The sequence below is a fragment of the Carettochelys insculpta genome, chromosome 1 (assembly GCF_033958435.1).
Source record: "Carettochelys insculpta isolate YL-2023 chromosome 1, ASM3395843v1, whole genome shotgun sequence".
Classification (NCBI taxonomy): Eukaryota; Metazoa; Chordata; order Testudines; family Carettochelyidae; genus Carettochelys; species Carettochelys insculpta.
The window spans coordinates 357091227-357107763 of NC_134137.1; the positions used below are offsets into that span (position 1 = coordinate 357091227).

At 47.3% G+C, this 16537-nt stretch overlaps 1 protein-coding gene across 8 annotated transcripts in view; it reads right to left on the bottom strand.

Annotated features, from left to right (window-relative positions):
• MAGI2 (membrane associated guanylate kinase, WW and PDZ domain containing 2) overlaps nucleotides 1-16537 on the bottom strand; it is a 1201350-nt gene that overhangs the window by 263739 nt on the left and 921074 nt on the right. For all 8 annotated transcript variants that reach the window (XM_075017288.1, XM_075017279.1, XM_075017302.1 and 5 more), the window contains exon 7: nucleotides 14882-14939. In XM_075017288.1, coding sequence (XP_074873389.1) covers nucleotides 14882-14939 — 58 coding nt within the window. The remainder of the gene's footprint in view (nucleotides 1-14881; nucleotides 14940-16537) is intronic.

Sequence of the window (16537 nt, forward strand, 5' to 3'; positions counted from 1 at the left end):
CATTGAAGAAGATGAAGCAAAATTAGTGAGAACGATGCAGTTGCTAAACAAGGAAGGGAAGCAGTATGTACTGATTATGAACACTGATAAAACAAAAACTGGTATAAGAGAGATAAGAAAATAGGAAGGAAGATCAGTGTAGATGAGATCAAACTAGAGAAAGCAGAGAAGTTCACCTATCTGGGGAGCAACATAACATATAATGTAGACTGTAAGAAGGAAATACCGACTAGAATTGCAAAAGCAAGAGTGAATATGAAGGCAATGGATAAGATACTGAAAAGCAAAGCAATTAGCTTAGGAATGAAGCTGAGTGTCTTGAAAACATGTGTATGCAGCAGTATGTTGTATGGATATGAGAAATGTGTGATATTGAAAGATTTGAAGAGAAGGATATTGGCATTCAAGATGAGTTGTTCTAGAAAGATTCTGAGAATAGGATGGATGCAGAAGGTCACTTACGAGGAATTATACAGGACGATACAGCTAAAAGAGAATTTGCTGCAGGAAATTATACAACTGAAGTTACAGCTATTTGGGCATATCTGCAAAATGAATGCTGAATGGAAAATCAAGATCCTGGTATTCGGCATAATGGATGGCTCGAATAGGAGAGACAGACCCCACAGAAAATGGATAGATGATATAGTAGATTGGTGCAGAGCTAGTCTACAGAAACTAAGCCACTCTGCACTGGACAAAGAAAGGTGGAAGGAAATAGTGAGGGAGGCACTGGACACCAATAGGCGCTTAGCCCATGATTGTTTTTGATGTTGATAGAGTGTGTTATCAGGAGGATAGCTTGTTTTTACTGACAGAGGAACAAATCCAGCAGGATGGGGATCATCTCCTGTGTCATGGTGAGTGCCCCTCCTGATGAAGGCAGGATGTCTGAGAGCACTCAGGATCATGCAGGATTGGGCAATTGGCTAGATATGCAGTCAGGTAAATATTTCTGCCCAAAGGGCTATCTCTTCAAAGCAGCTCAGCTCTTATTTGTTCTCTTTGGCTATGTCTGCATTAGAGGTTTTTGTCACAAAACCCGCAGAGCGTCCAGATTCCCAAGGCCTTCTGTCAACAGTAAGTTGACAGAATGCAGCACTTTTGTTGACAGCTGTAGTCTGCACCCCACAAGGAATACCCCCTCTGTTGACAGACCTGTCAACAGAAAGCTGGTCTGGATGTTCTGGGGGGCCCTTTGTTGACAGACAGGGCATCCAGGACATTGGGCAGCTCTGTCTGCTGTGCTCTTGCTGGCCGTACTGCCAACAGAGCAGCTGGCCAGCCACTGTTGACAGAGCAGATCACTCTTGACAGGTTGCCTGCAATCTGTCAACAGAAGTTTTGCTGGAAGATATCGTCTGACAAAATCTTCTGTCAACAAGTCCCTGTAATCTGGACATAGCCATAGAGAGCTGCATGGTACTGAAATCTTTGGAAAAGCTGGTTCTGACTGTGGATGCTAAATACTTGAGGATCGGAACTCTCTCGGAATCAGGAAGTGTAAAAGGTGCTTACTATCTTTAACTTTCATTGATGTCATGTTAAGCAATTTTCATGATCATGGGCCTAACTTTTAGACTGTGTTTCAAAAAATGAAAATATTCCAAAGTTCACTAAATCAAGATGATAGAGGGAAAACATCAATGTATCCTTAGAAGACCAACTAAGCTTGGTAATCTGCCAAGGTGACACCAAGTGCTTGTTTCCAGAAAAGGTTTCCACTGAAAGCAATTAGGTTTGTTTCAAAGACAGTAAAAAAAAAAAACATGCTTAGACTGTAAAGCTGTTATCTGCTTAACAAAGTCATCACTTGTAAATGTGGCTGCACATAGGTAGAACTTCTAGTTTGTGTAATGGTTAACACCCACCTCTAGTGTGTGTCTCTTAAGCTGTGTCTACATGTGCACAAAAATTCGAAAGAAGTGGCCCTTTTTCAAAAGAGTGGGAGGAGCGTCCACACATGTAAACCCATCTTTTGAAAGAAAATAGAAAGAACTGGCGCAGACTTCGAAATCCGAACCCTGATCCCATATCAGGAAGATCGCCCCCTTTCGAAATACTAAATTGAAAGTGTACATGTGTAGATGCTCCACAGTCCACTCTTTCAAAATACGGGTCTGCCATGGCGCTGGTCAGCTGGGGTGCGGGGCTGCTCCAGCCAGCAGCAGCGGGGCTCTATGGTCCCTGCGTTTAGCTGCCTTAAAGCTGCACACGTGCAGGAAACCCGTGGCAGGAAGCTGAGAGTGGGCTAAGAGCAGCCTCCCCATATGCTTCAGCTGCACACTCCAGCCCAGCATGACCAGCAGCCAGCCCCCCCCGTGAGCCCCACGGCCCCCCTCCGAGCCCCTGCAGGGCTCCCAGAGAGAGAAAAAAAAAGGTGCCCCCCTGGACAGCGTGGGAGCTGCGGGACCTCCTCGGTCTCTGGCAGGATGAGGAGGTCCTGCACCACATGGGGGTCAAGCAGTGCAATGCTGCCACCTTCAGCCACCTGGCGCAGGGCCTCCACACCAGGGGCCACCCATAGCGGACCAAGGAGAAGGTACACGCCAATGTAAAAGAGCTGTGCCAGGGCTATGCCTGGACCAGGGACCAGGCCAGACGATCCGCAGTAGGTCCAGCAACATGCCCCTTTTTCTGGGAGCTCCAGGGCATTCTGGGGCCCCAGGAGACCTCCCCACACCTGGCGTTCCTCGATACCTCTGGTGAGGAGCTGTAGCCAGAGGAGGAGGAGGAGGAGGAGCAGCCCAGACAGGGGACCCAGGAGGGCGAGGGGACGATTGAGTGGTCGAGTGAGGAGGGGGACCTCACCATTGTCATCCCCTCCCACTCCTCCAGCCAGGTGACTGGGAGCCAGACATCCCCGGATGTCACTGAGGGACCCTCCGGTACATACAAGGAGGGGCGCACACCTGCTCCACAGGGTAAGGGGCGATGCAATGGCTAGTCGCGCGCACACAGGACAGGTGTTCCCGGGCTGCACACAGGCCACCCCCCACATGGGATGCGGCAGCCCACAGTGGTGCACAAGCGATGCCCAGCACCCGCCCTCAGTGGACGGCGCTGCAAACTGCACAGCTGTGGTGGCTGGTTGGTGCTGGATAGCGCCTGGGGCCCGCACACTGCAGGCTGGAAGGGGCCACCTGCAAGAGAGACCCCTGCATGCCCCCCAAAGCTGGGAGGCCCAGCCCATGGGGGGGCAGGGGCAGTGTCCCCTGGGGGGTCCATGTCCTTTGGGAGGGCAGGGACCCCACGGGGTGGGCTTGGGTGGTTGGGTGGGCCACAGACCTGTCCCCTCCATCCAGGGCACATTACTGACGTGCTCTCGTCCTCTCCACACAGCTGCACCATCCAGGGGCTGGGAGAACCCTGCGACATCCCTCATCCCCGAGAGCCCACCCGCAGCCCTCGGAGGTGCCCGGACACCACCTCAGGCAGTGTGCTATAGGGGCCGTGGCTGGAGGATCCCCCGCCGGGCTGAGGAGGACCCAGCCAGGCAGCACCAGGCAGAGGTGGCCGAGCAACACCTGCGGCTCACCCAGGCCGACAGGGAGTGGAGGAGGGCAGCCTGGGATAGGCTACTGTCCACCTTGGAGGGCATTGGCCTCGCCGTCCGGGACCATACAGCCACTGTTGCCAGCCTCCTGGTCCCCCCGGCAGCTCCCCCAGCTGGTCCTGCCCTCCCCGCCCCTACTGAGCCTGCCCCCTCCCCTCCCACCAAGCCTGCCACCCCACTCCCACCGAGCCTGCCCCCTCCACTCCCACCGACCCCACACCCTCCACCCCCACCAGGCCCACTCGCCGGCAATACCTGCTGGTGCTACCTGCACCCGGGGAGGCAGGGGCTCCAGGGGCTACCCCTGCCCCAGAATGAGAGCCTCAGCCCCTCCAAGTTAGGTTCCCCCTGCCCCCCTCCAAGTTAGTTTTCCCCTTCCCTCTCCTGGTTAGGTTCCCCTCGCCCCCCTCCAAGTTAGCTTCCCTTCACCCCCCCTCCAAGTTAGCTTCTGCCCCTGTACATAGTTACCAACAAAAATAGTTAGATAAATGTTTATTTATTGTTCATGTGCTATGCTCCTCAGGGGGACGGTGGGTGGGCGATGTGTGTGGGATGTGGCTGTGCATGTGGGCCAGAGGTGGCCGTCGGCAAAGGCCTGCCTGAGGGCCACCCAGATGCGGTGGCTGTCCCGGTGGGCCTGGTGGATGGGGGCGGCGCCTGGCTGCTCATAGATGGTGCTGGCCGGAGGCCCCCACCCGGGGATGTAGGCGTCCCCCTTTCCCTCCACGATGTTGTGGAGGACGCAACAGGCACCCACCACCTGGGGTACGTTGAGGATCCTGACCTCCAGCCACGTGAGGAGGCACCTCCACCCCTCCTTTAGGTGACTGAAGGCCTACTCTGCCACATTGCGGGCATGGCTGAAGCGCTCACTGAGTGCCTCCCGGGTGGGGTTGAGGTGTCCCAGGTACAGCCTCATGATCCACGGCTGCAGGGGGTACGCTGCATCTGCCATCATGCAGAGTGGCATGGTGACATCCTCTGCCCACCAGGATCTCCTGCTGGGGGACGAAGGTGCCGGCCCCCATGCGCCAGCAGAGGCTGGAGTTCCGGAAGACCCGGGCATGCTGGGTGCAGCCGGCCCAGCCCACATAGAGGTCAGTGAACTGTCCCCTTGCGTCCACCAGGGCCTGGACCACCACTGAATGGTAGCCCTTTCAGTTGATGTACTGACGGGTGCTGTGTGGTGAAATGCGGATGGGGATGTGCGTGCCATCCAAAGTGCCGATGCAGTTCGGAAAGCCCAGGTCCTGGAAGCCAGCGATGGTGTTGTCCAGATCCCCCAGGCGGATGACCCTGTGGAGCAGCATCGCATTAATGGCCCTGACAACCTGCAGGAGGGGATAGGGGACATGTGCTCTAGTGTGGGTGTGGCGGCCATCTCCCCCTGCCTTGGGCCCATTCTGCCCCCTTCCCATCCAGCCTCTGCCCATCCAGTCCCCTGCCCCCCTCCCATCCCCCCGGCCCCATCTGGCCCCTTGCAGTGGAGGGTTCCCCTTGCCCCAACCCCCGCACCCACCCAGCCCCACCTTACCTCCATAAGTACAGCCCCAATGGTGGCCTTGTCCACCCCGAACTGCTGTCCCACGGAGTGGTAGGAGTCCGGGGTGGCCAGCTTCCAGATGGCAATCGCGACCTGTTTCTCCAGGGTGAAGGCTGGCCACATGTAGGTGTCCTGGCGCTGGAGTGTGGGGGTGAGCCAGTGGCAGATCTTGTAGAAGGTCTGCTGCAACATGTGGAAGTTCCGCAGCCACCTTTCCTTGCCCCACTCCCCTAGCATCATGCGCTTCCACCAGTCGGTGCTGTTGGGGTGGGTCCAGAGGCGTTGGGGCACCCGTGGGGGGAGTCCTGCAGCCCCACAGGGACTGCCCAGCCACCCGATGAGCTTGGGTGCAGCTGCTGCTATGGTGCACAGCACTGCCAGCAGGGCGTCCATGATGAGGGCATCCTCCTGCAGGAGCTGTCGCTGGGCCTCCATGGTGGGCACAAGTGGGCTTTGCCGGGCTGGCAAAGGCTGGGCAGCACTCGGCTCATGAGGAGGGGAAGGCAGAGGGAGAGGCCCTTTAAAGGAGGCAGCTGGCTGCAGCCCCAGAAGGGCTTGTTGGCCATGGGACCCCGTCTGCGGCATTTCCTGCCTCCCTTCTTTTGAAAGAGGGCTTGGAGCCACGTGGATGGTCTCTTTTGAAAGACCTCGATGGCACTTTGAAAGAGCGGATCGAAGTGCTGATCTGAAAAATGGCAGCAGGTGCTCCCTTTCAACGGCCGCTATTTCAACCACCGAACTTCGATTTTCGCCCTTTAGAAAGGGCACTCACATGTAGACACAGCTTTAGAGGCTGGGTGTGGTATTGCAGACCTTTCCTGCCTCTGGCATTCCCTGTACACTGTTAGCCTTGCCTGGTAGGTCTTCAGTGGCTCAGTCCTCTGGTCAACTCACATAATCAAAACTGAATCCATTCTGGGAGTACTGAAGGTCAAAACAAACACAAAAGTCTTCAAATCCCAGGCTCAAGCTGAACTCAGCCCCTCGTTCATCAGGGTGCATTTGCTCTTTAGCTCTTCCTAGGCTCCATAGCCTTAACAAGGTTTTTGGCCCTTACTCTGGCCCTTTAAATCCAGCTCTTTGCTTGTGCTTCTAAAAGAGACTTGTGGCCTAGGACACTTCACTAGTGGGGCTGCCCACTACTAGCGGTTCCAACTCAGGCACCCTATAAACAAACAGCCAGGTACTACTGCCTCTATTTTGCTGCAGCTATTCCTTGAGTTTAACAATTTGCAGCTTGGTTTTAATACCGCTAGCAAGTATCTTATGCATTACAAAGACAGCTTCCCCATCTTTGGTATTTGTACTCATCTCAGGCAAGTCACTTAACTTAATGGACACTTGGAGTCGGCAATTTTCTTCCTCTGCTTCCCCTCTTTGTCCCCCTCTCCTTCTGTCTTATGCAGCTGATTTGTCAGTTTTAATTTCATTTTTTCTATCTCTGTTATAGTTTCATTTTGCCATTTTACTTTCTACAGAACTTCCAAATCACAAGAAGTGGGTCTGTCCCAAGAAAGCTCATCACCTCATTAATTATTTTGTTAGTCTTTAATGACTTGACTGCTTTCTTCTTTCAAGAGATGTTCATGTGAAGGGGCCCTGAAGAGGGACAGGGAAGTTGGGAGAGTGGGGAAAGGGGAACAGATGTAAAGGAAATGGTATATCCAGACCTGATTATTTCCCGTACCAAGATATCTAGTGTAATAAATGGTTGAAGACAGTGGCCAATAATTTGAGTATGTAATATATGTTGCACTAGAAGTTGTGGGAGGTCAGTCAGACCCTTAACATAATCCTCAACATTGAGGTTTGTTCAATGGTGCTTGTGATGATGAAGTCTGGTTCTGTGGGTGACATCTTTGTGGCACAGGGTGAAGTCTAGAGTTGTCAATCTGATGTTTGGATTATCCCTGTTTCTGTTACATAGTTGGGACCTTCTGCAGCTATTGGGCATGTACATACTCCCAGCCTCTGTAACATTACCTGTGAGTTCTTTACTGAGCATTACATTTTCTGTTTTTGCTGAGAATAATTTTTTTCCCAATTGAAAGGGAGGTCTTCCACTTTTGTTATAGTTCTTGTGGTATTCCCAAGTTTTGAAATTAGGAGGCTTTCCTCATTGCTATGATTGTGGCTGTTATATGGGTTGTTGTGTTTGCTGTGTCAAGCACAGCTTGTAGAGCTTTTGTAGTGATTTGTTCTGTCTTTGTCTCAGGTATGTGATGTAAGAATTCAGTTTTTGATGATTATTGTAATGTCACATTGCCAGAAGGGCTCCATAATTTGCCATAAAGAATTGTAGTGTTGCCAATGCAGCATCTCTAGAAAGATGTTTTTGCCATGTGTTCTTTGCCATGTGTATTTTTAAACTGGGATTGTTTACCCCTCTGGTTTACAGCATCCACCACCAATGAGTTCATGTGGGGTTGGAAAAATAGGATGCATGCATCTTTATTGGGGAGACAGTACTTTCTGTCAGTCTTCTTAGCTGTTGGTGGTATGGTGGTTGGAGTTTGCCAGACTGTATCCTCTAGTTCCAGCAGTGCATCATTCATAGGAAGAGACATTTTGGTTGTAGATGCTGTGTGGAGTACTTTAGTAATTTATGTTAGTTCTCAGTTACCTCTTCCCAAGTGACATTTAGGCTCTGGGCCATTCTCTTAAATATATCTTGGAAATGTTTTGGCTCATCCATCACTGAGGCTTAATGGGGCATGACTGACTCATCTGGTGAGGGTGAGGAGTTATGTTCTGGTGACATTTGTTGAGTCTCATCCAGTTCTTCTCTGGTTTCTTCAGCTCTCTGATGGTTCTGTGGCTCTTTGTAGGTGGTCTTAATTTTTACCTTTGTAGAACTTACACGTGTGCCCTGTAAGGCACCCATATTGGTCCCATTATGCTTATTGTATTGGGAATGGAAGGGAAAACCCATACATGGGTTGGTCAGGCATAGTGGCATGGCCCTATGTAGTCATGTTGTATTGTTTCTGGGTACTGTTGGTGAATCAGACCTGGAGGGCGAGGAATGATCCAAGCAGAACATTCCCTCCTCTACATCATTTTCTTTATCACTACAAAACTATAATGCCAACATCGGTTCCAGATTTCCTGGTGCCATCCATGCTGAGGAGTCACTGGTGCTGAGTACTGGGGACCCTGGTGTTGATGTTATTGGCTCCTATTGTAGCTAGAGAAGTCCATGACATATGGGCCTCTTCGTGCACTTGGTTCAGTACTTATTTGTGTGTTGCTTTGGTCAATGCCAGTAGTACTGTTACCACTTTTGCTGGTACCTGATCAGGTGGAGTCTGTACTGGGGGTAGCATAGCCAGCTTATGAATTTCCAACAGCACGTCTTTCCTTTGGGTGCCCATGAAGAAGGAGGCAGACTTATGCCTACTAGTGGAGTCTTTGGTCTTTCCCAAAGGATAGGCCTGTAGCTACAGAGCAAGCCATCCCCATGCTGGTGAGGAAGATGCCTATGAGGAAGGGCTGGAGTATAAGTCCAACCTGCATTCATCACACAGCAGAGGTTTTTGTCCCACAGGATTGGGCCTGGCTCTCTGCTTTGGTTAACACAACCTGGTGTGCAGGGGTCACAGTGTTGCACCTAAGCTGATGTTTGTAGGGAAGTTAGGTCAGGAATGCAGTTGGCAAAGGCTTTTTTAACTAATGCGGCCTCAATTCTGCTTTATTTTTCCTTAAAAAGACATCCACTTTTTTCATCTAGATACTGACACCGCATTCAAAACAAGCATTAATGGACATATTTGCTGAAGCTAAATGTTGTAGCTAATCAACCACAAAGACTGGCAGAAAGTGCCGGCACACCATTATAATTCTGTAGAAGGAAGAATGATAGATGCTGCCAGTGTTTTAAATCATTAAACCAAAGGCTCTGTTAGAAGGTTGCACAAAAGTTCACCCAGTCACTTTAGAAAGTTGCTCCTACTATAATAAGTACAAATGTCCATGCCCTGCGTATAAGAGTTTGGTGCTCCAGTAGTAAGGTGAATTGAAAGTATATCCACCAATTGACCCTTAGTTATGTAAAACAGAAGAGAAGTAGCATCTGGGCCCTCACACTCCAAAGCAAGCCTGTGGACAGTGAGGGGGGAGTGAAATTTTGTAAGGGGGAGCGCAGCATGATTGGGTTGCCCCCGCGCCCCCCCCCCACAGCCTCCATTGCCTTCCCCAGAGCCACTCTTCTCCTGTTATGCTGAGCTCAGTCAAGAGCTGTCTCTTGGTCTTTTATATACTTATTTTTGCCTGAGGCAGCAGCTTGTGCCAGGTATCTGTCCTGGGAGGAGGGTGTGGCTTTGCTGCAGGAGAGCAGCTTGATTAATGACTTTCCCGCAGGGAAGTGAGCAGCAGCTGAGTGTTCAGGAAAACGTGGGCTAAGCTTCCTATTGCACACAGCCTGTCCCATGCCTTTAAAAATTGCTAGCAGGGAGAGGCTGGGGGACAATGTGGCTAGAGAAACAGCCAGGCTTCACACTCTGCAGATTAGACAGCTCGGCTCCCAGGCTGGACCGCATCAGTACCTGCCAGCTACTCACTCCTTGCTCCCACCAGGCAGGGCCAGCAGGAAAAGTAAGTCCCCCTTTAGCAGTGTGCTGAGATCTCCTGAGCACTGGCACTGTGCTCAAGCTCCATCAGGGGCTTTGCTTTACAAACACTAATTGTATTTTATAAGTCATGTTCAGACATAATTCCTTGAGGCACCCTACGCTGCGCTAGCTTCAAAGCTTCTGAGAGTTTGATATAAAGAAAGAGGAACACATTCTCTTTAAAGTTTCATTGCTGCTGAGAATCCCTTACCATAAGAAGCAGCGTAAGTTACAAAAGTAGCACAATTACTATTAACCTCTTCCTGTTTAGTACCAGGGTCAGAGAAATGATCCTGTCGGTCCAATCGATTAAAAAAATGAGATTTATACATTTTTTTTACTGGTCTCTCTTCCCTGAATGAACTAAAAATAAAAGTCAAGTTTTTCAAAGGAGAAAGTGGCATTTAGAAACCTGATTTATCTGCTGCCTCTCTATGTCACCTCCACCTCCACTGTTGCTGAGGGAGCGCAGTGTGTCACTTCCAGGAGTTCACTACTCATTTACAGGGCCATCCAGGAGGGGCGGGGGAGGGGGGAGGGCTGCTAATTGTAGGGACAAAAAGTGGGGCCTGATGTAAAAAGTTTGCTCACCCCGCTCTAGAGAAAATTACAAGACATTTTGTACTTAACAGAGTACTAAGAATCCAAATACTTTTGGCTGACCGCTGAAAAGTGTTATGCTGAATCTGATTACTTTGGTGGTTTATCACCACAACTGACAAACTGTCCCTCTTGATTTTAGAGAGATACAGGTGTCCTAATAATTTCAGGGTAGGATATTCTTTCCTTGACAGTTTTAAAGGGCTTCTTATAAAGTTGGATTGTATTTGAATATGCAAAGATTCATAACCTAAGTTTTCATGATTTCTCCCTTTTATGACATAATTAAGAGAGCTGATTGTAATGTGATTTCATCTAGTTAAAAATGAAGTCATTTGTTAAATGCTAGTAATAAAGAATCGTGTAACGCTGTCACTTTGTATAATGTAATATGCAAAACAATTTTCACTCCAAAATTGTTGAGCGTAGACAGCAGATTAGAATACAGCTCTTTATATTCACTATAAAAACCTTTATAGAGCTAGTGCTGCTGCCCTTTTAATGCCAGTCTATGAACATCAATTCTGCTATTCCCAATCTGTGCTAGATCCCATTAAAGCTTAACTATTAAAAAAATATGGTGCACCTTTAATGTATCCTTCCCCTCCCTTATATCTTGTCAGTGGGATGAGTGAATTTGGCAGCAATAATCTAGAAACAGAACTGCACTGCAACATTTGGGGCTGGGAGCCTGTGTCTGCCTGATTGAGGAGGGGCTTAAAATGCAGGAAACTACGTGCTCCATTTTGGTTCTATTGACTATGTAATGGAACTTCATACGCTTTACCACTGCCAGAACAGTTTGGGCAGCATTTAGCATGGTGGAGATATCTCAGTGACAGCTTAATCCACAGGAACTGCATTTGCTAATCTCTAAAATACACAGCCACTTGTGCAGAAGATGTGCAGCTGTACAAATATATATCTGGGAGATGTGAAGGGGATTGCTATAAAGAGACACATGTATGCCATCATTTACTACCCAGGCATATTATAAAAACACAAACATAAGGACAGAGGGGTAACTTCTTGGCATTATTCATAATATACAGGGCTTCAACAATCTACTCCCTGTTTGCTTCAGGTAGGTAGGATTTTGGCAGGTTGAGTTCCTGAGGTCTGGGGACAGAGCTGATGGCTCCTTAACCTGAGGGAAGAGGACAAGCTGTGGAATACAGAGACCCAGAGCAGTTCCTGCTGCTTTACCAGGGAGAGGAGGAGTCAGCAGTTCAGTGACCCAAGCATTACTTTTGTTTTTGTGTGTACAAACTCTATTCTGGGCTAGAAGGAGCTAAAGGGCACTTCTGGGACAAGTGATCTCCACCCCACACCCCAACGGAGCCTACTCCAACTGTAGAAGGGGTTCAGAAGGGAGCCACCTGGTACAGATGGGAAAGCCTAGAGAGGTGGATAGACTTACCCTGAAAGCTCATGACAAAGGTACTGGAAATGCCTTCCTCTGGGAAGTGAGGTTAATGCCGCTGTTAGGGCTGATGATTTGGCTACCTTTAATTTTCAAGTGGAGTGCCCCAGGGATCAGTTCTGGGGCTGGTATTTTTCAACATCTTTATTAATAGCCTGGATGAGGGGATGGATTGCACCCTCAGCAAATGTGCGGATGGCACTAAGGTAGGTGGACAGGTAGATACATTGGAGGGTAGGGATAAGGTCCAGAGTAACCTAAATAAATGTGAGGATTTGGCCAAAGGTAATATGATGAGCTTCAACAAGGACAGTGCAAAGTCCTGCACTTGGGACGGAAGAATCCCAAGCATTGTTACAGGCTGGAGACTGACTGGTTAAGTAGCAGTACAGTAGAAAAGGACCTAGGGTTACAGAGGCTGGATATGAGTCAACAGGGTGCCCTTGTAGCCAAGAAGACTAATGGCATATTGGGGTGCATTAGGAGAAGCATTTCCAGCAGCTCTAGAGAAGTTATTCCCTGCTATTCAGCACTGGTGAGACCACATCTGGAGTACTGCATCCAGTTTGGGGCCCCCCAGTATAGAAAGGATGTGGATGCATTGGAGTGGGTCCAGTGGAGGGCAACAAAAATGATTAGTGAGCTGGAGCACATGACCTATGAGAAGAGGCTGAGAGATCTGGGCTTATTTAGTTTGCAGAAGAGAAGAGTGAGGGGTGATTTGATAGCAGCCTTCAACTTCCTGAATGGAGGCTCTAAAAAGGACGGAGAGAGGCTGTTCTATAAGGAGTGATGGTTTAACGTCACAAAAGGAGAGGTGTAGGTTGGATATTAGAAAAAACTAATTCACCAAGAGGGTGGTGAATCATTGGAATGTGTTACCAAGAGAGGTGCTGGCATCTCCATCTCTAGAGCTTTTTAAATCCTGGCTTGACAAAGTCCTGGCTGGGATGATTTAGTTGGGGTTGATCCTGCTTTAGGCAGGGGCCTGAACTCGATGACCTCCTGAGGTCCCTTTCAACCCCAAGATTCTATGATTCTATGATTTTCTTTACAACTTACCTGTGACTGAAAGCTGGGAGAGAAAAGCAGCAGTAGGAAGTGACTGAGGGAGTGTAACATCTTTGAGGAGCCAGGTATTGTGGATCCTCTTAGGGCCCTGATTTGGAGCCTGGTGGAGTGGATAGGGCCGGGCTCCCCTGCTACTGGTCATTGCAGGAGAGACTCAAATCACCCAACCACACCTCTGAGTAGAGGAGGACCTGGCCCACCAGGGTGTGTAAAGCACTAGATGCACTAACCACTAGTAACCTAATCCACAAATGACTATTACGTTTCTGGTTTTGTTTTGGAAGGTCTGGAGGCACAGGGATGGAAGCCCAGATAGGGTGGCTCTTTTCTCAGCTGTGAAAAAGCAACCCTATAAACTTGGTTCCTAAATTCTCAGGTGATCTCAAAGGTATTTTGCAATTAACCTGCCCAGACTGATGGTAACATGCCTCTCCACTGCAGTTTTGAATGAGGAAAACACTATAGTAGTTATCTCTCCAAAATGAGCCACTATAGAAGTAATGTTGGTATGGAATCAAGAGATCACAGAGTATCAGAGGAGAATGTGACATGCAAATTATAAAGCACTGTAAATTGCACTGAGTAATGCAGAAAACAAAGTGAGGCTGTCAGTGTAAAGATCTGAGGTCAGGTTTTTCTTTGCAAACCTTCTTTTGCAAGATCTTCTCTACAGAATACATACATCTGCAGAAAAAAAATCTAGGAAACAAATATCTCTGTCTTTGCACTCAATTCACTGTCTGTTGGGCTGTGATCAGGGGAAAGTGAGTTAAGTGTCTGAGCTTGATTCTTCACTGCTTTATACCTTGTGTGGTCAATGACACTTGTACAGAGAGAATAAAATGTTGTCATTCTGATTAGGTATGATTTTATTGCCTGTCAGACTCAGTCTGCACAAGTGTCAATGGATATAAAAGATAAAAGGCAGAGGAAAAGCGTTTACACCTCTCATAATTCTTGGGTATTTTATGTAGGCTCTAGTTAAATAGACTAACAAATGACACCTATTCTTTTGTATAATAACCTGTTTTACCCAACTGTACAAAGACTTATACTAAACAGAAGAAGAAGGAATCTCCTCTCTGTTTTGTATGCCTACTACATTTTCCTGGAAATATGCAAGCAAACCATGAAAATAATGAAAACTTACATTCTTCTTTTCTAACTGTTCCCTTAGATACAAAAGCCCCAAGCCTTAAGTGAGTGTAAAAAAAGGTCATATAAGATACAGCTGCACTCATGCAACTAACGTGACTCTAGACTTAAAATAAAGCAAGCCTACTGATGCTGCATCTACACTACAGTGATCTGTCAGCAGAAGCTACTGTTGGAAGAGATCTTGTGGCAAAACTTCTTTCAACAGATCATGTCCACACACAAAAGCAGATTGCAAGAGTGATCCGCTCTGTCGACAGAGACCAGCCTGACTACCTGGCCACTCTCACAACAGAAGGGCCAACCAGATGTTCAGCAAACAGGGCAATCAGGTGAACCAGAAGCTCCTTCTGTCGACAGAGGTCCCCCCGGAGTATGTACTCAGCTTTTTTTGTAAAGGCGTTATTCCTCATCACGGAGAGGCAGAACGCTGTTGGTGGAAGTACCGAGTTTTGTCAACAGATTGTCAACAAAACACATTTTGTGTGTAGATGCTCCATGAGTTTTGTTGACAAAAAACTCTCTAGTGTAGATGCAACCTGAGTAAAGTATCTTTAGGAAGTAAAAATGTTTCTGTCCTTGGACTGGCAAGGAACTGCAACTTGTATGATGCAGGTCTAAAATTTGTAAAACAGAAAATAAAATAGATTTGTTTTAAATATCCCCCTCAACCACACCCAAATATTTCTGGATTACACAAGGTGAGGTCAGGGCTCAAAAGAAGTGACAGACTAACCTCTCTTAGGGATACTGAAATTGCTCAGTCACTGGAACTGAACTGGGAGTCTGATAATTCCTGTATTAACTGAAGTTAAAGGGGAAAATAATTATGCACATACCTTTCCAAGTCAAACACTGCACAGGATATTAATATCAGGTTATGAAATATTAACAGCAAATTAATATTGAAGTTGGGAACTTACTCAACATAATAAGTGCCATAAATGGGATCATCAATTTTCTCCCAGCCATATGGAAGCTCTGAAAAACAAAGAGTTATTTCTCTCAGTAAATACAGTACAGAATGTCAAGATTTCTGATACTGAAACAGTAGGTTTGTATTGGATGCTGGATAGCAAAGTGGATATAGTGCTCAAATCCAATGCCAAGTTTTAGACGTACATCATGATAGCAGCAAGTATAGTAGTGACCTGAAAACTGGCATGCCAAGCTAGAACGCTCAGTCAGTTACCAAAATAATGCATTTTAATTGAGCTACTCTTTTATTCTACAGACAGCTATGCGAACCAGCAATAGCTGCAAATCACATGCCATCTTACTGCACAGCAATATGTCAGGATTTTTCTTCTGAAGGTAACTAAAGCGTATAGTTGTATTTATTTATTTATATGTCTCTCTAGGCTTCAAGTAGCTATTGTATGATATATAGGCTACGTCTACACTAGCCCCAAACTTTGAAATGGCCATACAAATGGCCATTTCGAAGTTTACTAATGAAGCGCTGAAATGAATATTCAGCGCTTCATTAGCATGCGGGCGGCTGCGGCACTTCGAAATTGATGCACCTCACCACCGCGCGGCTCGTCCCAACGGGGCTCCTTTTCAAAAGGACCCCGCCTACTTCAAAGTCCCCTTATTCCTGTGAGCAGATGGGAATAAGGGGACTTCGAAGTAGGTGGGGTCCGTTCGAAAAGGAGCCCCGTCGGGACAAGCCGTGCAGCGGCGAGGCGCATCAATTTCGAAGCGCCGTGGCCGCCCGCATGCTAATGAAGCGCTGAATATGCATTTCAGCGCTTCATTAGTAAACTTTGAAATGGCCATTTGCATGGCCATTTCGAAGTTTGGGGCTAGTGTGGACATGGCCATAGACATACAACTATAGCCCAGAGACTTCAGCTACAAATTTAATTAATACATTTTTAATAAGAGTCGTTAGCATTTAAGTATGTCCTCTAGAATGGAAGCCAAAGCTTGAAGGTGAAGATAACAATTCAACATATGTGGCATGCAAATTACCCTGCAATACCAGTTACTATAATGCCATGCAAACACCTGTTCTCACTTTCAGGTAACATTGTAAATAAGAAGCAGTCAGCATTATCTGTGATATAAACAAACTGCCTGCACAAGAAGCAGGACAGAGTGGACTTGCAGGCTCAAAAGTTCAACATGGTTTTGTTTTTGCGAGAAGTTATCTCTGCCCCAAAAAATCTATATTTGTAAATTGCAGATTCACAATAAAGAAATTGCACTATAATACTTGTATGAGGTGAATTGGAAAACTATTTCTTTGTTATCATTTTATAGTGCAAATATTTGTAATCAAAATAATAAAATAAAGTGAGCACTATACACTTTAGATTTATTTGCACCTGAAATCAGTGTACTTGAAAATTTAGAGAAAACATCCAAAATAGTTAAATTAATTGATACTCTATTTTTAACAGCATGATTAAAACTGTTTAATTCTTTTAATCACAAGTAATTATTTTGAGTTAATCACATGAATCAACTATAATTAATCAACAGCCCTGGTGTAAGTCTAAGTTACATAAAACCATCATAATTCATTCACAGTCTAAACCATTGGCCTAGGATGTGGTTCATAGAGGGGTGTG